Source organism: Haemaphysalis longicornis, unplaced genomic scaffold (assembly GCF_048455015.1).
Source record: "Haemaphysalis longicornis isolate Haplotype H1 unplaced genomic scaffold, Haemaphysalis longicornis Haplotype H1 scaffold_2, whole genome shotgun sequence".
Taxonomy (NCBI): domain Eukaryota; kingdom Metazoa; phylum Arthropoda; class Arachnida; order Ixodida; family Ixodidae; genus Haemaphysalis; species Haemaphysalis longicornis.
In genome coordinates this window covers 7,038,497-7,062,549 of record NW_027526295.1, presented here as the reverse complement: position 1 = coordinate 7,062,549, position 24,053 = coordinate 7,038,497, and the positions used below count along the sequence as shown (strand labels likewise).

General features: G+C 49.0%; 1 protein-coding gene across 1 annotated transcript in view; it reads right to left on the bottom strand.

The window, feature by feature from the left end:
• The window catches only part of LOC144168720 (uncharacterized), a 123,365-nt gene that overhangs the window by 27,045 nt on the left and 72,267 nt on the right, over positions 1-24,053 (bottom strand). Inside the window, exon 2 of the mRNA XM_077697665.1 lies at positions 22,175-22,518. Coding sequence (XP_077553791.1) covers positions 22,228-22,518 — 291 coding nt within the window. The 3' untranslated portion in view covers positions 22,175-22,227. The remainder of the gene's footprint in view (positions 1-22,174; positions 22,519-24,053) is intronic.

Sequence of the window (24,053 nt, the reverse complement as noted above, 5' to 3'; positions counted from 1 at the left end):
CAACGATACGACGCACACCTTAGTCCGGAGACGCGCGACAAGCACAACGGCACGCACACGGACGAAACGACGCATGCAAAACGGTGCACCGCCCGCTCATCGGACCTCTACCAGGTGATCGCCACGGTCAAGGAAACTCAAGCGAAGATAAGTGAATTCCTGGCGAGATCACGAACACCCGCAGCTCTGACACCGAGCCAACCAACGAACTACACCACCAACGCGCAGGTCCTTTCGGCAACGAGCAACGAGACGCGCCGCGTACGCAGCGCGCACGAGCCAGAACGGAGCACGCACCTGGCACCCGCTCCCCCGGTCCAGACCTCACCTACGAACGGTACCGTACCCGAATTGGTGGAGCTCACGAAACAAACGCCCAGAGCACCGAACGCAACCGAGCCAGTGCATACGAAATTTTCCGCACGTGCTGTCCCGGCCCCAGTCCACGCAACCAACGACAACGCACCCGGATTGGTGGACATGGCCCCGACGAACGAGACGCAAACTACACGAAACGCATCGGAGGTGACAAACGACATCGTGCCTGGATTGGTGGAGCTCACCACCACAGCCGAAACGAACAGCACACGGAACGCACCCGAGCTGGTACGCACGACAACCATCGCACCCGCTGTTCCAGTCCAGGTACCGCTGACGAACGACATCGTACCCAGACCAGAGGCGCTGACCACGACCAACGAACCGCCCGACGCACGGAACGCGACAAAGCCAGCACGCACGGAGGAAACGCTATTCATGACACCCTCCGGTCCCGCTGCTGCCTTCCGGACTTGGCCAACGAACGTAACAACCGCAGGAACAAACCTTGCCACGAGAAACGAAACGCCAAGCGCACGTGGTTCAACCCAGCCGGAACGTACGAGCTCTCCGGCACCCGCTGCTCCAGCCCGAGTTCACCCAACGAACGACACCGCACTCGCGCAGGTGAACCCGTCTACGAGCAACTACGCACCCAGCGCACGCGGCACGTTCGAGCCGGAACGTAAAAGTTCCCCCGGCCCCCGCTGCTCCGATCGAGACTCATCCGACAAACACCACCATGGTACAGGAGGATGCAGCCGTGAGCGTACGGGCACCAGGCAAACGAGACGCCATCGATCCTACTTGCACGAGAGGAACACTCTAAGAAATAAGGGAGAGAAAAGGGAGGAAATCCTGCTTTTCCTCCCTTGCGCCCGTTCGTTCCTCCCCTCCAATGATGAGACGTTGCGCGCCCTGTTTCGGAAGCCTTCAGAGGGAGAGAATTTCCTCCCTCCGGCGGCACGGGGAGAACGGGGGGGAGTGGGGTGTGGACGACTCTTCAGCGTTCAAGTGTACGCTTTTGGCGTTTGCTCGTTTATCGTAGCGTAGCTTATTTATAATTTTTTAGCGTAGCTTATTTAGTGACGCTAGCGCGAGCGGCTGCGTCGTGGCGGCAGCGCGTCGACACGCAATAGAGGGCGAGTAACCGCATGAGACCGGCGAAGTCGCGCGCAAGTCGCTGCGTCGACGGGCGTTGCTGGACACGTATGACATCCTGTTGGAGTCGTTTATGAGCAGTTATTGTCGATTCTTGAACTGCAATTATCAAGACTTTAGCTTTAGCCCCCCCCCCCCTCCTCCCCCCCCCCCAAAAAATCGCTTGTCGTCATTAGTTATTGCTAAGTATGTTGGCGGGCAAATATTTAAATGCTGCGAAATGTATCTCGAGCCATCACGGTCAAATCAGAACAAAATAAGATAGGATGATAAACGAAGACGCACCTCGTACAACTTCTTTACTTGCTACTTGATTTAACCTTCATGCTGTGTAGCGACTGCACGTTCAGGAATTGACATTGTAAGCAAAACAAATTTCAGCGCTGCCGTAACACTGCGGTTACCGTGGAACGTCATTTGTACGTTGAAAGGAATGGTACTCTGGCACTCTGTCTGTACCCTGTAAACAAACTGATCAAACTCTCGCCTCAAAAAAAAAAGAAAAAAAAGGACAAGGGCTTTGCCAGGATTCGAACCACGGACCTTCAAAATATAAGTCCGGCTCGGAGCCGCTCGGCCACGCGAACAGACAGAAAATTTGCTAGAATTCGGTGTACCAACTGAGGTTGCCCACGAATAGTGTCCGGTATGCTTTCTTTTGGTTGTATTTGATAGATTTTAGCAATGGTAAAGGCTGCTTTCTTCTTAATTCGCTCGGCGAGCGAATTCATCCGGCTTAGCCGTCCGGCTCGGCCATCCGACTCGAGTTGGCTCTGCCCATCGGCCTTCGGCAACAATCCTCCCTGTTCTGTGCAACATGGCAGCGGCGACCTGCGGGGACGGTGTGCGTCGTGCGTCGCACAACTTGATTGTGATATCAAAACGACAAGCACTTGCAGAAGTTACAACTAAACATGTCGGTACTGCGATATGCGTTTATCGTTGGTCTATTTCAAATGTTCGCGCTTTGTGTGGAGCCGAGGCAGAAAAGGCACCAGTACCAGCGTCTGCGGTGTGGTGCGCCGTGTTTTCGTTTTCTATCAAGTGTGTAGAGATACGCTCATCGTGCTCATCGCTAGCGCGAGAGGACCGATAAGTCCAATTCATCGTGGCCCGGCTCTCGCGCGCTCGGAGCTGTCAAGGTCTGTCTCCGCGCTGGGATCATCGACAACGTTCAAAATACGGTCACTGTGCGTGAAATCAACGCGCAGTGCGTGAAATCAGCGCGCCGGTCAGCGCTTGTGTACAGTGCAAGTTTTCATATCAAGTGCGTACGCCGTGCTGTTATCTTCGCTTGATGTATCGAAGTTTGGCTCTCGCAATCAGCCGTGTGCACCAAAATCCACGATAATGCGATTGACGTGTGTGGTACGTCGCAGTTCTCCCGGAGTTGAATGTGTGTATGTGGAGCTACGGCGCCGCAATCTCCGATACTGCAAGAAACACATCGCATCCGAGAGGTGCACCTTTTACATCATTTCCCCTGTGTATATCTGCGCGGTTGGTGGTGATGTGTGGCGGTTTTTCTTCGTTTTAAAATGTGGGTGCCGCTGGTGGACTGCAGCGTTCCCAAACCAGCGACGTGAGTGCTCCGCTAGTTTGCCTATTCTAGTGGCCTTGTGATTTGGTGGCAACTGTGCTTTGAGCAGCAACTGCAGTGTGTGTCCAGGCTGTCTTTTTTTTTTTTTCGTGTTCAGCACTGCCTGGTTACGTGAAGGGTGCTTCATGCGAGATGCTGTTTCGGTTTGGGACTAGTTTTCGTGGTAATTTCACTTGCAGCTGTTGTTTGTTTACGTATGCCGCGTATAGGCACTAGGTAAAGCTTCCATGCACCACTATTTGAAAAAGTACCTTTACTAATGAAGCACCTGGTTATTGTTAATGTAATCATCATGCAGTCATGACATATTCCTGTGAGTAATGTTTACACACCATGTTCACAAAATGGTTTTTATCATAAACCTTTTCAAATGCCCATTTACGCTTTTTTATTATTGTTGTTTGCTTTGAGCCACAGCAAAGTTGGCTATGTTTTGGTCTTCCCTGAACTCTTAAAATGCCAGCACTGTCAATCATCAGTGAACATTCTTAAAGCTGAATCGGGGGTAATTCGTGTTCAGTGGGTGGCACACATGACTTCTTTTGAGAATCCCTCTTTGGTCCCAACATATCTAGTATTTTTCAGCTTGATTAAGCTCATCGAATATGAGGGGTCCCAATTTGCTGCTTTGTTGCTTGGTTCTAGCGATGAACTGAAAAACCCGAGCTGTGACTCTGATTAGCTTTAAGATTTTGCCATAGTGTTCCAGATTGATCATGCCCCACTCAGCAGTTGGCGATGTCGCTGCAGGCAATGATCTTGTTTTCTTCCTTTCCCCTAGTTCGATTTCATCGTATATCGCTTTCGGAACCACTCGTTCCCAATATGCATGCGGGACAAATCCACAGTGCTTTGCTCCGCTACAGTACGTTTTTGGCCAGCTGCATGGCCGGGATCTTGCGTGCTGGATTTTCTTTTGCCGGATAATGTCTACATACGAACTTGTCCGCGAGGCATTGAATTTTAGTGACTCAGTTGCACGCGAACGGCTTCCAGCTGCCAACATCTTCATGAATCCAATGGAGTGCTGTTGTTGAATCTGTCCGTAGGTAGATCTTTGAAGGCTGTTGCTTGAGGGTTTCCAAAATAAAGCCACTCAATTGAACAGCAAGCAGGCATGCCATCAGTTCCAGTCTCGCCAGTGTAATTTCCTTGCCTGGTGCCACCCTTTGTTTGCTTACCAGAGTTGTCGATCTTCTACCGTTTCCACCCTCCAGGGTGAGGTAGGCAACTGCCTCATATGCCATTGGACGGGTATCGGCAGAAATGTGAAAGCAATCCGCCCTCCCTCCATTTGTTTGCGACCTGTAGTACCGGGGTACTTGAACCTCAGGGAGATAGGGAGTCCGTATAGATACACCTTCCAGGCCGCCGTGATGTAGTTAGGTAGCGTGTTCAAGTCCATGTTTTTACACCACAGTTCGTGGAACAGGACCTTGGCATGGACAACAAAGAGAGAAAGCCCCCTCTCCCCCTCCCCCCTTAGTGGTTCATGTTGAACCTCAGTGCAGACGACAAGACGCAGTGCGATAGCAACACGACACACAAAGCACTGCTGTGTCCTGTCGTTTGCGTTAGGGTTCAACATTCATCACCAATTCTCCCAAGTTTTCACGTTGCTAGTGGGTGTAACGCCATTGTTTGCAACATGGGCCAATTTGTGAATGGTTCTATGCCATGAATACAATCCATGCATGGACAGAATGTTAAAGTGGTCAGCACACGGGTCCCACGTACGTCGCAAAAGCTTCAGCACACCCGACAAATAACCGAGATGCATGGTAGCCTGACAGTCGCGTTGAAATCACTGGCGTAGCATTTCACTGCTTCAAACATTTCAGTTGCATTGTTGTAGAGCTTCACTACAGCTTTCTCAATTTCAGCTCCTGTGAGCACGTCATCCGTGTATGTCTCACAGTTTAAGGGTACTGCTCTTTGTTTAAGTGGCGTTGAAGCGTTTCAGAAAGTAGAAATGGGTTAGCTATCATTCCGAAAGGGATTCAGGTCATTCAGCAAGTCAAAACTGGTGAAAGTGGTACACCCGGTTTTGGTATTGCTTGAAACCACAGGAAACCCAATGCATCTCTGTCCACTGGTTTTATGCCAACCTTTAAAAATGCTTGTTTGATATCCGACCCTAGCACCACTTGATGTCTTCGGAAGTTCCGCAATAGGGCGTATGCACTGGCCTTTTGATGGTGCGACGATGCTACCTACGCGACGACACCGACACCATATCCACGGTTGCATTCTGCCGTGCAGGCAGCATGCTTCCCGACGCAAAACGTGGTTTGCAGCACGGTGTTGGTAACAACATTCGTGCGGGCAGTGTTTTTTCTGCGTGATTCGTGGGTTTGCGAATGCCTTGTCACAGGGACTAGTCAGCATTGTTGTTGTTTTGAAATTTCGGACTGTGCTGTTCACACTTCCACAACCGCATACCCGAAGCAGGCCGCACAACAAAAGCAAGCATGTCGCTTTTTTTTTCTGTTTTGAAGCGAGGCTAGAGCAGTGCCTGAAGACAGTCTGACTTCATGCAACGAATTTGCAAAGAAGCTATCGATGATGGGTCTAATCAGTACCGAATCAGGCGCGCCCACTTTATTTCAGGTGGAGACGACGGGCGTCAAAGCTTTCACCTCATACCTTGCACACGCTTGTAACACGATGTGTTAAGGTAGCTGGCGTACTTTATCGATGAGGCTAACCCGACTGGGCATCCAGGCGCAGCCTTGTCTACTTCGAATGTTTTTAGGTGAATACGTGTACATGAAATGCAACTTTTGGTCAGGTAATAGTGTGCATCCAACCCTTTTGTCGTCTTCGACTGCTCTTTAATGACCAAGTGTATTCTGTGATTATGCGCTAAAACTTGACGTTGGCTATACAATTTAACTACTTCAAAAACAGCGCAGAGGTGAAGACTTTTGGAGTGACAAACTAGAGCAGTATTGTTAATCACTTGTCTTGGCGCTGTTTTTGAAGTATTCAAAGCATGTTCCATAACCTCGTTTTGCTTATAATTTCCACCTCGTCTACACCGAAAAAAAAATGCACTTGAAAATTATCGGTGGAATCTTTGTCAACATGGCTGCACCAAATTTTATATACATGTCTCACGATCGCTTCCACCCAGAGCCGCTGCGTAATTGCTCACCTTCATTGGAAGCTTAGGTAAATGAAACGGGTGCAACAGATTCAGTACTGATTAGTCCCATTATCGATAACTTCTTTTTGAATTCGTCACATGAAGTCAGACTGTTGTCAAGCACTGCTCTATACTTTTCCACACCTGCCAGGTTTCCCGAATTATCCGGGAGACTCCCGGATTTTGATGGTTTTGTACAATTGTATGGTCGAAACGAAAATCTCCCGAATACACACCCGTGTTTGGCTAAACCTTTCTCCCAGTCTAGCCACATTGTGCTGGAGCTACCTGACAACCCAATCGCATCCTACACCACTGGACATCGTAATAACTTGTAAAGCATAGTTGGCAATGCACGCAAGTTGAACTGGTCAGTACCACAGAAACGCTGAATGCGAGAGGCATTTCAGCATGGTAAATAAAATTTGCCCCCAGTTCCGATCATCAAGTTCTCGCACAATCCGAGGTCAGTCGCGTTCTTTTGGCGAAGTGTAGCAGGAACGAACATTGTTATGCTCGGCAGTACTCCCAGGGGTTGTTAAAAAAGGCGGCGTCAGCCGCATCGAAGATTTAGCAGCTGACCAGTCGTGTAGCTCGTTAGTAGTTTGGACGAAACAGTTCAGCTACTACTCTGTTGTGTTGTAACTAAATTAGAAATGCATGTAAATGTAAATCATTCCATTCTGTTGCTACTAATTTTTGTATCCCTCCTACTCCGCCCCCCCCCCCCCGGGACTCTCCCTAATGCATTCTCGGCAAACCTGGCAGGAGCAGCAAAAAAAAAAAAAGTGACACGCTTGCTTTTGTCATGCGGCCTGCTTTGGATCTGCAGTTGTAGCAAGCGTGCACAGCGCAGTCCGGAATTTCGACGCGAAAACAATGCTGACTACTACTTGTAACAAGGCATTCGCAAACCCACAAATCACTCGGAAAAAAACACTGGCCATAGGAACGTTCTTGCCAACTGAGAACCACGTTTCGCATCAGGAATGGCACGGCCCATGCGACAAAATGCAACCGTGCAGATGGTATTGGTGCTGCTTAGCAAATTCCACCGCCACGCATTCGAAAGCACATCGCATACGCCCTATAGACTGACTAAATCGGTGGTCAGGGTAAGTGCGCTTTAGAAGTTGAAATATTTTGGTGAGTTACTGTGTGATGAGACATCAAAACCACCCGAAGCTTGTGAGAGTAATGCGCAACAGCCTAGTGCAGCATGTAGTAAACGGCATCGGCTTCACTCGTACTGTCCATAAGTTTTGCTATTCCTAGCTGGTCGTAGTTTCTGCTCACAGCATCGGTAGTCCTGACACAATTCTGGGGAGTTTAGAAAGTGTTTTATCAAGTGGTGTAGCGACATTGGCTTCTAAGGAAGTGCCTCCTTCTAATGTCCATCCATTTGTTTGGTGGTCTCCAAATAAAATTTAACGTTAGGATGTGGGCTGTTTGTTTCCTCGATGTCGTTCACTCCAGTTGATTCCAGTGTCCAGGACTTGGTCAACATATCAGCCACATTTCTTTCGATGGCAGACATTTGCAGCATGACTGTTTTCGTGTACTGCGCAGCTCCCTGAAAGGCTGCCACTCCTACCGTTGTGCGCTGATCTTCCCCAGCTCAATTCGTGGTAATTTTACATTCATCTGTTGTGACGTCATCTGTTGAGGCTCGCCACTGTTCGTTTTTTCAATTACATGAATTGCTGCTGTTTGACCCGGAGAGTTGCTCTCGGTCACCATACAACTACTGCTGCAGCCGTGCCAAGCATTGCATGATGCGGTCAGTGTACTCCTGTACTTGGGTACATTCTTCCTCCAAGTCATCCTCGGAAATGAGGGACTCAATCTCGTTGAGAGTGTCCAGCTTCATCTGTATGAATGTCAGGCGTGCATGCAGCACTCTCGATTCGTTGTGTTACTTCTTTTTTTTTTTTAATGTGACGGAAGTTTTTAGCTGTTACAGATATTGTTCATCTGCCCGCAAAACACAGGAAAATAAAATAGAGGTGTGGTAATTTCTGAAAATGTCGAACACTTTGCGAATATTGTTTGCTATTCAATTTGCAGCGCATTTTTAACATTCAAAGTGCTCAATGTTTTCGAGTGTTAAAAATTTGGGAATAATTGAGCAGTAAAAGTTGGATCTGCGGCATGACATTCAAACTTTCTAGCTTCACTGCATGGCATGCCCTCTTTCACTGACTTTTTGCATGATGCCGAAGTTGTGCAAAAAAGCTTAACACGCGGTCATACTTTGATTTGATTGAAGGGTTTTAACGCGCCGACGCAACGCAGGCGATGAGGCGCGCCGTAGTGGAGGGCTCCGGATTAATTTTGACCACCTGGGGATCTTTAACGTGCGCCGAAATCTCGTACACACGGGTGTTTTTGCGTTTCGCCTCCGTCAGAAAAGCGGCCGCCGCGACCGGGAATCGAACCCACGACCTCATGCTCAGCAGTGCAACGCCTTAGCCACTGAGCCACCGCGGCGGGTCACGCGGTCATACTATCACACTTAAAAAAAAAAAGAGAAATTAACAAGTGTATACCAACCGTGGTAGAGGTTTCAGAAGTGTCAAAAGCAGTGGGGCTCAAGATCATCGCTAATGAAATTGAGGTTTTCCAGGCTTTAGCACACCATTTGCTCTCTTCTCATTTTTCTTCCACTCAGTTTTTATGTGTATACCAACTTTCAGCCTTTTGTCCACCTGCTTGAGGGTCTAGCTTCCATCAACACCAGAAGATCAGAAAGTAAACTAAAAAAATCACTCCACAAAGTGAACACCCTCTTCCAAAATGCTTATGCGGAGGCCCATACTCTGTGAAAAAGAACATGTGTCATCTCTTGTGCTACTGCACGCAGTATGCAACCCAACACGAAACAGCGAAAAGAACTCTTGTGCAATTGCTACGAAAAAACTTTTCAGAACTGAATCACTTTAGTGAACTTTGGCGGTCACGCTGACACAGTGCTAGGGACAAAGGCTCTAGATTGGTTGAGGTTCTATCCTCAGATCTGTTTTCCTACTAGTGCCATTTTTTCGTTCCTGATTTATTTCATTCTCCCTCTTATTCATTTTTCTGCGTACTCTTTCAAAATTTTTTTTTTCATTTACTGTGTTCACCCCATCTGACGCAGCAAGCAATGCCATTTGTGGGGCTGTCTTCAGTATTCATTAAAGCTTTCTCTCTATCTTGAATCATTTATTTAGCATTACTATCATCATCTGGGAGGCTCCCATGCAGTTACAGCTTTCAGCCCCATTTCATGCAGCAATGGCCTCGGTCTGCCTTGCGTGGTTCTTCCACTACACCCTGTTGCACTAAGCTCATGTGCTTGCGCTTTGTGTATAAAGTAACCGACAGGCATCCTGAGCTTGAGAATGCCTTGATTGGGCTGTGTGTCTAGCTGCCATTCCAGGTGCAGAAGCACAAATGAAACGGTGTAGCACTTTTGTCTTCTGACTGGTGCCAAGCGTAGGGAGAAATGGAAAAGGGCACTAGAACGGTCGGAAGCTGACTGTTTTAGCTGATATGTTGATATGTTGACTAATTCAGTACGTCCAAACCCACTTATAACGAACTCAATTTCTGTGATGCATACATTATATCAGGGCTAGTTATCTTCAATGGTAAGAATGACCTTATTAAGTAATATCTTTATCATGAGTGTCTATTGTAGACCGTCGCAAAAACAATACGAATTCGACCGAGTTGTGTTGGATGCGAAGAGGTTGGCCAGGACTAGACCACTTCTGATCCTGGGGGATTTTAACGCACCACACACACTATGGGGATATAGGTTTCAATCAAAGAGAGGAAAGGCCTTAGTCAAGACTATGGAGGCCCTGGATATAACGCTACTCAACGAACCTGGAGTAGCAACACGAAGAGGGAACAGCGCATCTAGAGACACAACACCGGACCTGTCATGGCTCAGCGGTTCACTCGACGTCACATGGAAATGTGAAGACGAGGACCTGGGCTCTGATCACCGCGTTATTACACTCACAGTACGAGGTCCTGACTTTCGAGCCAAGCTGGGAACAGCCCACATCACAGACTGGGACAAGATGCGTACATGCACACAAGCGGAGGACGACGCGGAAGAAACGACATCATCTCACTTATCGTACAAGGAATGGGCTGACAAGCAGAAGCGGATCCTCGACCAGTTCACCCGGAAAATCGCGACAACAACAAAGGTACCATTTGTTGACAGCAGGCTTGCCCACATGTGGGCAGCGCGGCATTCACTCACCAAGCGCTGGAAGAGGCAGAGACGGAATAAAAAGCTCGCCCGCCGCATAGCTAAGCTCAACGCAGACATATCAGAACATGTGTCCAAACTTAGTAGAGAAAATTGGCTACAGATATGCGACGGCCTCCAAGGCCAGCTGTCTGTGGGAAAGACATGGAAGCTGCTACGGCACCTCATCGACCCCGCAGGCAGCAAGACGGCAAGCCACCGCTCGTTGACAAAAGTATTAAACACATATGACGGAGATGGTGACCGGCTGATCAAGGCACTGAAAGAGCACTATCTACAAACGGAGCGGGGGCAACACCCGGCCCCACAAGAATACACAGGTCCCCATAACGAGGACCTAGACAGGCCCTTCTCGCTTTCGGAGCTCTGGTCAGCAATTGACGATAGTAATAAGAAGAGTGCCCCTGGCAAAGATGCTATTACATACAGACTACTTACAAACATGAGCAGCAGGGCAGCGCAGTCCCTCCTCGAACATATAAATAGGGCTTGGGAGAGCTCGCAGCTCCCCCCAGAATGGACAGAAGCCGAAGTGCGATTCATTCCTAAACCCGGAAAAGCCCCAGCCATAGAGAACATGAGGCCTATCTCGCTAACCTCATGCGTGGGAAAGGTGATGGAGAGGATGGTGCTCCGTCGACTCCAAGTGCACCTTGAAAACACCGATCAACTGCCAAAGACAATGTTTGGATTTAGGAAACAACTATCCACCCAAGATGTGATGCTCCAACTTCACGAGTTAGTCATCAAGCAAGCTACCAGAAACAGCCCCAGGGCAATTCTGGCCCTAGACCTAAAGGGGGCTTTCGACAACGTTACACACGCAAGCATTCTGACGAACCTCAACGGTACGAGATGCGGCACACGCACTTTCGGATATATCAAGAATTTCCTATCCTCCCGTACGGCGCAAATCTCGGTGGGCAACGAGCGATCGGAACCCATCGAACTTGGGGAACGAGGCACCCCTCAGGGAGCAGTCCTGTCGCCACTCCTTTTCAACCTGGCTCTGCTACCCCTCCCACGCCTGTTGGATCAAATTGAAGGGATCGGTCACGCGCTCTACGCTGACGATATTACAATATGGACGAAACAAGCGGGTTCCGATGGTTGGATAGAGGAGACCCTCCAAGCGGCGGCACTGACCGTGCACGAGTACGCGAGGACCTGCGGACTCAGCTGCGCGCCACAGAAATCGGAGCTCCTCGTGGTCCAACCCGGCAAACCCCGCCAACAGCTCCCGCCTGACATCGCTATCCAAATCGAAGGCATCAAGATCACGCCGACGGACAAATGCCGAATCCTCGGGCTTACCCTACAAGATAACGGAAAGGCACACGCTGCCGTCGATAAAATTAAGAACAGTGCTGAGAAGATCCTTGCGATGCTGCGAAGAGTCACCACCCGGAACAGAGGCCTGAAGGAGGACGACGCCCTCAGGCTAGTACAAGCGTTCATAATATCAAGAATTACATATTCGGCACCGTATCTCAATCTCAACAAGACCCAGAAGACTACACTCGACACCATCATCCGAAAGGCCACTAAGCAGGCCCTCGGCTTACCGATATACTCGTCAACCCAGCGCTTACAAGCCATGGGCGTACATAACACGGTTGATGAGCTCATCGAGGCCCACCTATCCAGCCAGCGTCTCCGCCTGAGCCAGACAATTCCCGGCCGCGCGGTGCTGGACAAGATAGGATGGCGCAAAGAACAGGCGACAATCAAGACCACCATACCAACAGAATGGACTAGGACCTTAAAGACCAAGCCCCTACCCCGGAACATGGCCCCGGGCAAGGACGACGGTAGGAGGCAGGCTCGAGCCAAAGCAGTGTCCCAGCAACTACAACAAGAAAATGGAGTGCTCTACGTAGACGCCTCTCTTGTGAAAGGAAGCAATCGCGCCGCGGTGGTGGTCACCGATGCAGAACGACTCATCAACAGCGCGGCGGTAAAGACTAAGGAGCCCACGACAGCGGAGGAAGTGGCCATAGCCCTGGCGCTCGTTCAACCGGGCGTCGGGGTGGTGGTCACTGACTCAAAGAGAGCCTACAGCGGTTTCAGAAAGGGGGTGATCTCCTCAGAGGCAGCCACAATACTATCGAAAAAGAGGGCACCGGGCCGAGCCATAGAGCTCACATGGGTGCCTGCCCATACAAAGGTAGCCGGCAACGTCATCGCTGACTACCACGCCCGAGCAATGACCCTCCGGGCAGGGCAGGACACGGACACCCCAACTCCGGCACTCACATATAAAGAAATTACGAACGAATACAAAGACGAGCGGCGTACCCTCCCCGAGCCACACCGCACCTTGAGCAGGGAGCAACAGACAATACTCAGGCGCATCCAGGCGGGGTCACTAGCCCACCCCGTCCTGTTGCATACATTTTACCCTGAACACGAGGGGGACCGCTGCCCATTCTGTAAAACAAACAGCGGCACGCTCGCACACATACTGGCGGAGTGCACTAAACTCAAAGCCCCTATACCCCCCAACCCTCCCTCCACCCCCCCTACCCCACTCCACGAGCGATGGGAGACCTTGCGGTCCAGCCCCGCCCTGCCGACCCAGCTCGCGCTGACGGCCAGGGGCCAGGAGCTGCTGGCCCAATACGGTTCCCGCGACCTGGGAACCGCTCCGTCTGGCGTCTGAAAACGCCTCGAGCTCAAATAAAGTTACTACTACTACTACTATTGCATACAAAGGTACATCTAGTAAACTAATTTAAACTTGAGGCTGCTGCTTAATGACATTGAAAATAGTGCTTTTGACACACGACTTCGTGTGAAGGTGCTCTAGTATACTTCCTTCAACGTAAGAGAAGTTCCACAAAAAACATTAGAGCAACCTACATACCTGACCCAGTAGCAAATGTTTGCAGCTTAGATGAATCACCTATGTTGAATATGTCTGCCTTGTTATGTGAGGACACAAGACACACCACACAGGGTGGATTACAAGTAGACGTCTCTGTACAGGCAGCGAGGTGAGTGACTACGAAGGAAAGTTTGACATCCACCTCAATGCAGCTGTACGGCTACAAAGGATAGCCGTAGAGCTCTCTCAGAAACTTCGCAGTTGAAGAAAAATTAGTCCTGGTCCAGGATGTGGTGTGTACCTATAGTGGTGTGTGGATATAGTGTGTGACTCACGGGAACTTGCGGCGAACCATAGCTATCAAACAGGTAGGGGATTTGTTACTTTGTAGAGGAAATATGCGGGATATTAATGCAAATGATTTCGTTGCTGGGGGTTATTGAAAAACCCTACCAGGTTTTTTGCACTACGTCCACTCGTTCGAAAATGACTTGTGTGTTGCACATGCATGTTATGTACAAAGCAGCACATTGGGCAAGTCATTGAGCTTCTGTTTAACATGGTGTTCACGTTTCTTAAGGGAGACAGACAGTCAGAACAACATACCAGTTCTTCCTGCCCTCTTGTGACCTAGGAAAGTTGTGAAACAGGATTAACTAGAAGCTAATAAACCAACAAGATAAAACAAGGACATTTTGAGCTACAAAAATTTGGCATATGTGTACGTTTTTTAATTGGGTATATGGTATTGTTAATAGGTGTCAAAGTTTTTGCACGCCACAAAAACAGAGGATGTGCAGCGCTCAACGTAGTTTAATCTGGTTGTCCACTTTTCTAAGCCATTGTATTGGTGTTGAGTGCATATAATTTTTACTGATTGCAAGAATATAGTGTATGTGATGATGCTCAAATATCAATTTATATTTAAGGAACACAGAAGAAGAAAAATATGAATGGTGCAAAATGAATGGGTTCGACATGCATGGGACTACTTGATCATTATGAGTTGTGTGCCCATTGATGAGATGTCAATAAACCGTGCTGCAGTTTAGCATCATCTAGTGCTGATCTTTTTTTTTTCAAGTCGCAATTAACTTAACTTATTGTTGTATGTAGCCTTGATCACTTAACGTTGTTTGTTTCAAGTCTGTAATACTTAGTACATTTGGTAGCATTCAACAAACACCTTTTGTTGTGCTTTTACTTGCCTAACTTTGGCTGAAAGAGGCTTCATTTCAAAACAGAAGGCAGCATTAAAGGTGGAAATTATGGAAATGAATTACACCTTTGTATCTCATTGAGACATCACTGCTCTTAACAAAACGCAGCCATCTTTGCTTATAACTAAGCTTAATTCATGTATCTATAGATCTCTAGGGCATGTTTGTTTTTGTACATGGCTGTCTTGCTTTCAAATAAAATTTAATCTGTGAGTGTCATTTTGTGTGGGGCAAACACGCTGTGTTCTGCCAAGAGCCTTCTGCAATTAGTGTGAGACCAATTTTTCTTCAGCACCTCGAGCTGCCCTTGTCATTCATTTTTTAAATTTTTATTGAAGTGCATACTGCATACCAGAGGCCCAAGAAGGAGGGGCATAAAGGTGTGAAGATGAGAGATACCAACAGTTCAGGATACTACATGTGGCAGCAATGAGAAGGTTAAAATAAACTAGGTAAATATTCAAATGAATCAAGACATATGTTCAGATGTATTTTTTCAGTCGATAATACATGTGGAGAAAAAAGAAACTTTAAACCGGTGTGTACAACGGGTGAAAGAATGGCATGGTAATGACGAATAATATTTTGGAGTATGACGTGGTCTTGTATCGAGGCCAAGTATGTAGGATAACAACAGCAAAAATTTAAGGCATTAAGACCCTTTTTTCCCTAGTGCTGGAATCACACCAGTTTGAATGAGCTCAGAAACAGAACCCGTGCGACCATATTGTGCGACTATAGCTATAAATATGAACAGTAAAGAAATGTTAGATGTAAAAACTTTCTCTTTGACTAATATTTGAATCTCATCAGCTTACGTGATCTCACAAACAGAATTTGTGCAATTATATTTAGAATAAATAAAGTCAACAGCCTTTCTTAGAGTCTTTTCAAGCAATTCGATATTATTTCCTCTATAGGGGTTTGAGACCATGCAGGCATACTGAAGTTTCTATCAAGTTAAAGTAGGGTACAAAAGTCGTCTAACTTTTGCTGGAGCATTGGTGAGTTTATACTTTATAAAACAGACTTCACGACAAGATGAGGAAACATTGGTTTTTATATGGGACTTCAACTCAAGTTGCTAGTTTATGCAATAGCTAAATAAGTACATTTCTGAGCTTCGGGCGACAGTTTTCCTGAAAAAGGGTAAAAAAATGTGAGTGTATTCTTTTTGTCGACGATATGAAGGGAGATTGGTTCATCCGGTTTTAATCCCGTAGCCCATTCATGACTCCAGGACGGGATATAATCAAAAATGGTGAAATTGCGTGTATATAGCCAAATCTGGATGGGCTAATTTACAGTGGAACCAATTCATTACAGAAAAATTAAAGAAAAGACCAAGGGCGCTACCATGGGGACCATTAAAAGTACAAGAAGAGTGTCAGCTCCATTCGCTCCAATCCGAAAAACAAGCAGCAACCCAGGCTACAATAAAGGAGCGAGGAGGGTGGGAGGCAGTTTGTGAATTAATTTTTTGAAATTAATTTGGCCAGACGGCAGGTACCACCAGTAAAGTGCAGGCGGTGGGTCCGACCTGCATCTGTGAGTGATTAAAAAAAATTCCATTCTATTGTATGAATCCTTCATGCGTTCAGGTATATGGCCACCATATGCAGACGTATAAAGGCACCTTTTTTTATAAACCCTGGGCCGGGTTCGAAGCCTGTGCTAATTTGCAAACAAAATCTGTAATGTCGGAATCAGCATAATTAACCGTAAACAACTGTACTGGAAACATGCAGCAAAGTGTTAAATGCACCTAGTTGGGTTTTCTCTGAATTTTATTTATTAATTAAAACTATTGACCTGGTTGGGAGCCTTCGTACAGTCGTCCAGAAAAAGGAAATCTCGTTGTAGAACACAGAGATCAAAGCCGGCATGGCCATTAAAAAAAAGAAAGAAAACACCGCGGCGTCGGTCGGTGGAACTATTCCTGTTTTTTTTCAGTTACTAAATACGATCGCTGGCTGCCCGTTTTGAGGGAGTTGTGCATGTGGTTATGGGAATTTTCGGCAAAATATTCGGTAGTAGGGGAGAATGCCTGTACAGGTGAGGAGAGAAGCAGTGAGTTTAGATGAGACAAGGGAAGTAGCCAGGTGAAAGCAGATTTCAGCAGACAATTCAAGAAGTCGAGATAACTTTTTTTTTTCTGTCCAAGCTTATGCCACTGCTGTGTGTTCAAGTATTTAAGTAGTAATTTCCTGGAAGGCTTTGTGTAGTCAAGGGTTTACAGAGGTGTCGAAAGCAACACGTTTGCTTCTCTGTAGAAGTATCTCCGAATTACTTAATTAGGCAATGACCGATTGTTATACCTGAAACTCTCAAGTTTAAAGTGTATCTAAGGGCCCGTTCACAGTTGCAACGAAAGCAAGCGAAAGCGACGGGAATTTCGTCGCTTTGTCGCGCGACGATAGTTTTTGACGAATGGTCGGGACCAATTTTTGTCGCCGTGCCACAAAGCGACTGAATTCCAGTCGCTTTCGTCGCACTGTGAACGGGCTTTAATGTTGAGTGCTTTAAAGCTCAGATAGAGCGAGAGCCTTCATCAAGGCGGAGTTCTGACCAAGTGCTGCAGTCGGCGCCGAGAAGAGGGATAGCGACGAAAGCGACAGAATTTATGTCGCTTTCGTCGCAGTGTGAATGGGCCTATATGCTAAGCTCGGTTATTTTTGTTATGCACTGGGTCGTATACAGCCTGACCTACGCTACGCCATGCGGCGTAGAAACGCGATAAACGCGATACAGCAGTCAAAAGGAATGCGAGTTGTGCCGGGAAAGCCATCGCGCGCGGGCGGAATTCGCTGGCGATATGCTACTAAATACGAGTTAGTACCGCTTTTTTTCTTCCTTTACTAGATTTGCGTGGACCACGAGCTATCCGAAACAAAATAGTAGTCAAACACTTTCCAGAATGAGGAGTGATGACAAGTTTCCAACCCGAAGACGCACTATGTGATCACCAACGAAAAAATTCTGGGCAGCCATTAAAAACAAACCCCCTTTATTTTCACATAGCTGCTATACGCCTCGAGCGCGGCCTGTAGGGGCGCCACTGAAATCCCCCTAGCGGCCCGCTTCGAAAGCTGGCACGGGAGTCCCCGGCCCGCTCCCCACTGTCGCCGTTGCTTTTGGGGCTCGTTCAAGACAGCGATTTACCGTTTGTCCGCGTTCGAAATACCGAATAACGTGGAGCAGGCACTCTGCTTGCAAGCGTGGTATGTTCACGAGAGTATAAACGTTTATGACGCGAACTTAGTGAGATCTATATGAGCGCCGGGCGTGTGTCACAGGCCGGCGTCCAGAAGCCAGAATTTGCATGCAGCTGATTGCAATTCCGCTGCCTTGAAATTTAGTGACTGTGTCTCCGTAAGCAGTGTTTCCTCCGATGGTCATGTAGCGGCCATACACACTATGATGTAAATCGACTTTGTGCACTTAGAAAATCTAGCGGAGCACTCATACCTGACAGCACGCAAGTTACGCCTGCCAATATCACATATCAGATATTGATCAGTACCATGAACAAGCCAATGCGGCATAAATTTCACAAACATTGTACCAAAGAAGTACGATGGATAATGCAAAATTACACTCCGGAGTCAGCACACGACGACAAGTTTAATGCTGGGTCGTCTTGTCCCGAGGTGAGCGCTCGCAAAGATTCATCTGTTACATTTATCCTCCACGAGAAGCGTGAAAGTGGGCTTATAGAGTAATCCGCGTCCGGGACCAAACTCTTCTTCGAAACACCGTCATACGAGTCATGACACAGGGAGACTGCAGAATCTAGCATAAACCGAAATCAGAGACCCTTATCAGATACGACACTCTTCCAACGAGCCCGTGTGTACGAGATTTCGGCGCGCGTTAAGGCTCCAGGTGGTCAAAATTAATCCGGAGCCCTTCACTACGGCGTGCCTCATCGTCCCCGTTGCGTCGGCGCGTTAAACCCTGCAATCAATCAATCAACTCTTCCAACGACACCTCGTATCGCTTGTGAACTGCCTACCCTGTATTCTTCAAAAAATGAGTCCGCCGAGTGAGCAGCCGTTTTTCAAGGCGAAAAACAAATGAAAAGTGAACACGCAGCTTGTGTGTGTGATTACTAAAACGTTCATTCGCTGATTTCGCTCCGCATTTGTAAACAACGATAGTTGAGCGTCCTCCTCCTCATCCCCCCCCCCCCCATGTCTAGCGAAATATCAGTACATTTCGCATCTAGTTGGTCTGGTGATTAATACTACCTTGCTCAAACAAACGTCTTTAGCATTTCAGAAGCTGCACTCGTTTGTTTTTTTTTTTCATTCCCGTACGACTATTCTATTTATTCCTTACTTGCAGACCATTCATTTTCCCATGGTTTTATTAACATATACCTTGGTTCTTACTATAAAGCATGAGTGGGCACATATCTGACTTAACATTTTCTTTTCTGTACTTAACATTTTCGCGTGGCTTATATTCCCATAAAAGGCACAAGTTTTTGTCAGCTATTGGGTTATCACGTCCCCGAAACATATTTTTCTACGACGTACATATTCGAAGCAAAGCCGCATTTGTTGTCTGCTCTGCAAAACGAACCAACCTCTTACAGTGCCAATATCAGGTCTAAACGAGGCGACAATAAATAGAATTCACTTGCGCTGCTGACGTGTTCGAAGGTGACAGCGGTGATATGCTGCTGCCATCGCCGACGCCCGCAAAAGCGGCCAAGAAGCGCGCATGCAGAACCGCCTCCCCGGGTAGCTCTTGTTGGCGTTAGAGCGCTCTACCAAGACGCAGCTGTTTTTTTAAGTGCCCTAAACGTGCAGTTAACTTACAGACGTCACCATAACAAGTTGTTTAGAGCCCGGAAAGGCAAAGAGAAGCGAAAGAAAACCAAAACACTGCATGACCACATATCAGCCACGCAGCGCTAATCCCGCAAACGCCGCGGAGAAGCGGCGGCAGGCGGCGCAGCGATCGCGAATCTCGAGGCGTATAGCAGCCCATATTTCACCGTTCGTAATTTACATAAATCTGCACTGTTACAGTAGTAAAAGTAACCAATGTAATGTTTAGAATATACTTGTTCGTTATTTTCGCAATTTTGCAAAGAGCAGTAGGGTTCAGTGGTTTTCAGTGCCGCACAGCCATGATGACTATATAAACAAACACTGAAGTGTACGGACTGTCTTGAGAGGCTCTGTATGTACGTTATTTGTATATGTGTTTGCGACTTGATGTGTTTATGTGGTTTGTGTTTGTATGCGGGATGTGTGTTGTCTGAACTTGCGATGTTGAACTCTGGTTATGTATGCAATAAACGCCCTCGGCCGGTGTTTTTTTTTTTTTTTTTTTGAAAGCGCCATTTTTAAAACAATTTTAACTCAACTTTCTCTCGCTAGATGGCGGTGGCTACCACGCAATTCAAGCAACTGGAAAACAAATTTATCCAGCGCTTTTGAAAGCAGTGCAGTCGTTATTAGTCCAGCAGTACTATTGCTACCGGCAGTAGATATTATCCATGGAGGAAAGAAAAGCTTTTCTTTCCTCCATGATATTATCTCTATGGGCAGTAGCATGGCCGCCACTGGAGTATTTTTTTTTTTTTTTCATCCGTGCTGCCGCGGCTTGTTTGGTGCGTGTGGGTTAGGTTGGCTGTTTTGGAGAATTTAGGAGAGATCGCTTTGCTGGCTGGCTGGCAGGCTCGCTGATGGCGACTCTTGTGCGTAGCAAGTGTGGTGCAGCCATGCCCAACGTTAACCATGCCGCCGAGTGGACTCGCGCGAGTGAAGTTCTGTGCAGTGTGGACGAGTGTCCGCTTAAATCCTTCCTTCTGTGCGATAACTGCAATTCGTCGTCGCTTACGGCAAGTCACACCTTCTTTTAATAAAGCTCGCATGCGTGAAAAACGATCGCTGTTTTGAAAACCTTCAATATTCCCCAAGCATGCAAACGGGGTCGGTCAAGCACGACTCAAGTCGAGAGCAATCGGCGCGGTACGCCATACACACTCGCGCTTAAACTCCCTCTCGGGATGCTGTTGCGGTGCTGATGAATCGACGTTTTAAATGAGATCCGAAGACGCGATATAGGCGTTTGACGTGCTGCACATTTAGAACGATGAAATGCTTCGCTGCTCACAATGCTCCGCTGGCCCCGCTCGCGTCCCGTCTGTCGACCGCCATATTTGTTTTGAGGGAGAGAGTTCGTCCCTGACGGCGGCGGTTTTCCTCGCCCGCGCAGGTAGCAAAGTCTCTCCCCTCGCTGTGGGAGGAAATTTCGACCCCAAAGGGCCCAACATATGATACATTGCTTTTCCTCCCTCAAGGGAGGAAGCGCTACTCCCTTTTTTCTTAGAGTGAATGCCTACCGCACCACTTTCGAAACAACCGGCAAGCAACGAGAGCTTTGGCGACGACACGGTCACGGCGAGAACAACGAACGAGGCCGATCCACACGAAAGCATCGAATGCCCTACCGATCAGCCACGCCAACTCACGACAACGCCACGCCACCACAGGCTGAACGAAAAGGCAAACGGCTCCCGAACCGTACGAAACGCACACCTCGAGCAAAACAACGCCCTCAACGCACCGAACTCGCCACAAGACGAAACGCACGCCAACGTTCCCACGCGCATCAAACCCGCAAGAAGCTACACAGACTCAATCGCCGACGGAAGCGACGTGACCAACGCAACGCCGTAAATGCTCCCAAGTTCACGTCCGACGAAACGAATCCCACGGTACGCAAAAAATCAAGTCAGTTTGAAATTCGCCTACCTCTTCGAAATGAACGCCCACTAAACGAAGTTTATCGGGAGCAACGAAAAAAAAAAAACGCCAGCATCGAGCAACTGCGCAAACGGCCGTGCACAGTTGCGTCTCTGGATACGACCGGACGTCAAACAACGCGGACACCCACAGAGCTCGCGGAAAGCTCCATCGGACGCCAACTCGGTGAAGGACCTGGGGACAGATCCTTCTAAAGGGAGGTCGTGTCAGGGGCTACGAAGAATTCGCTGGGGGCCGACGAACGAAAGAAAATAGAAGAACGAACGGAAAGCGGAGAAGACGGCCCTGCAGCGTATACGACACCGCCACAGCTTACGCCGCCAACGCCTCCCCGAGTCGCCGCCACGCGGCCCCGTGCCAATTCCCCGCGTTTATACGTGCTGTGTACGTGTGGTTCGGATTTCGGACCCTCGCTTGCGAGGGTAAACTGAACTTCGTGCGCGGAGAGTCGCCCCACCGCCGCTCATCGCGACGGACGTTCTCAGTGCTGTTTCCCCGATCCTATAACGCAATGTAATCAGTTTTCCAGTCATTAAACAGTTTAATCTCTTTTCAAGACAAGTCCTTACTAAAACCGGCCACTCTGACACCGGCAGCCACACGTTGCAACGCCTGTCCCTGCGCTCATCCGAGATACCGCTCCTGTAGGTCGTGACACTGCAGCAGAACAAATGTGATGTAATCTAGATGTGTTGTGGGAGGAGGTGGGGTTGCGCGAGGCACCAGTCGCTAAGGTACGCGCACGCACGCTCTCGAGAATCGAGCGCTCTCAAGAGACGGTATTATTAACCGACTGCTTGGAAAGCACACGGTTCCGAGTGGGATGTACGTGCCGAGGTAATTACCTGGGAAAGACGTAGGCGGCGGCGGCGGCCGGTTCTGCCAGCAGCGTCAGGGGTCACACCTGCCGGGAGGAGGGGCAGAGGTGGCCAAGGGCGTCGGCCCCCGCGGCGGCGGCGGCGGCGGCGGCGAGTGGCCGGGCGGGGCCCCACAGCGCCGCCTCGTCTGCCGTCAGCTGGTGGGGCGCAAAGGGGGCGCCCACTCCGGCTTGGGTCACGTCCTCGACGCAGGGCTCGGCGCCCTCCTTGGAGCAGCAGCCCACCACCTCGGTCATGAACGCGATGTACATGATGGCCAGCCGGAGCGTTTCGATGCGCGACAGCCGCTTCTCGTACGCGAACGTCGGCACCTGCGAGACACGCCGCTGCTCACTGCAGCCCGCCGCTTGCCATCGCAAAACTCTCTCTTCTTCGCGGAACATTTTATTTGGCTGCTGCCATCTGCTTGCTCATTCTGACTGGCTGTAAACCTTCCATCTATGCCAGCTGGAACACGTGCAGTTTCACATTCATTTTTTTTTGCGTTTTTGTGAAGGAAACGGGTCAGTAAAGGCATTGAGGACCGGTCGGATGGATCATTGTCCCTAATATTGCGAGTAATCAAGCCTATATATTTAACGGGGAAGCTATTAGCAAATCGTAATTTTTCGTGTCCGCAGTTTTCGTGTCCGCAAGAAATCGCCGATAGGGCGCACTTGAGCTCGGGCCTCGCGGCGAACGCCCGGCAGTTAACAAAACCAAGAAAAGGCCGAGTGCTCGTGTGTGTGTCCCTCGCGACGACCGCCCAGCGCCCTCTGCGCACGTTTGTCGAACTTAAAGAGATTGGCCAAGATTACGGCGACCACCCTGTCAGCTCGCTCCGACGCCATTGCAGAAATCTCTCCGTCGAGAAGCGGGAACGGCCGGCCACGGGGCTCTTTACCTCTCAACATCTCCGAATCTGCCGCCCAGACGCACAGAAGATGCGCAGAGCGACCATAATTTACGGCCACGGCCGCGCTGAGAATCCGAGCTCCTCCAGAGCACGAACGTGCCCCTGACTCAGCGCGACTGTTAATGTTCGCTCTCTCTCTCTTGCGTCTGCGTGCTGTTCACCCAGAGAGTCGCCCCACGCCCGAGCAGCGCGTCAGACGTCTTCTTTGAGTGCTCCTCCGTCTATATATGTAATCTCAGTTTTTTCAGTTAATTAAACATCTTTTTAAATTCTCAAACCCCAGTGTTTTCCCACTCAATATGAGCCACGATCAAGCTGACATGGCGCAGCCGACAGGATTAGGATTTAGTGCCGACGAGGAGACGAAAGACACTGACGAACCGCTGCACGACGACGAGAGTGCTCCACGCACACGAGGGGAATCGACCGACTCCACGACAACGGTGACCGGCTGGCTGTTGACTTCGACGGAACGCCACATTTTGTGTTCAGCGAAGAAGCAGCAGCTAACCGACGAGCTCCGATCACGAAAGCTTCCGTGCTCTGGCCGCAAGGACGACCTCGTAACGCGTCTCCTCGAGGACAATGTACGACGTCGCCAGCTCTCCGAACGGACAAGTGCGCCAACGACGCTCCAGGCTGCCAACGACGACGACAGGCAGACGAACCTGGAAGCGGCGCTAACCGTCGAAAACGGGAGGCTGCGCGACGAACTTCAGAGTCTTCGGAGACAGCTAGCAAGAGGTGGCCACACGGATCCCACGACACAGGAGCCAGCAACAGGCATCGAACGACGCAGCACGCTCCTTGCTGCTACCGAGGTGTCGCAGGCTACGAGAGCGCCAGCTACAAGCAGCACGCACGGTGCCACGACTAACGAAACGTCCCACGTTCAACAGGACAACGAATCGGACATCTCTCGCACTCTCGCCATGGTGGCGAAAACGCAAG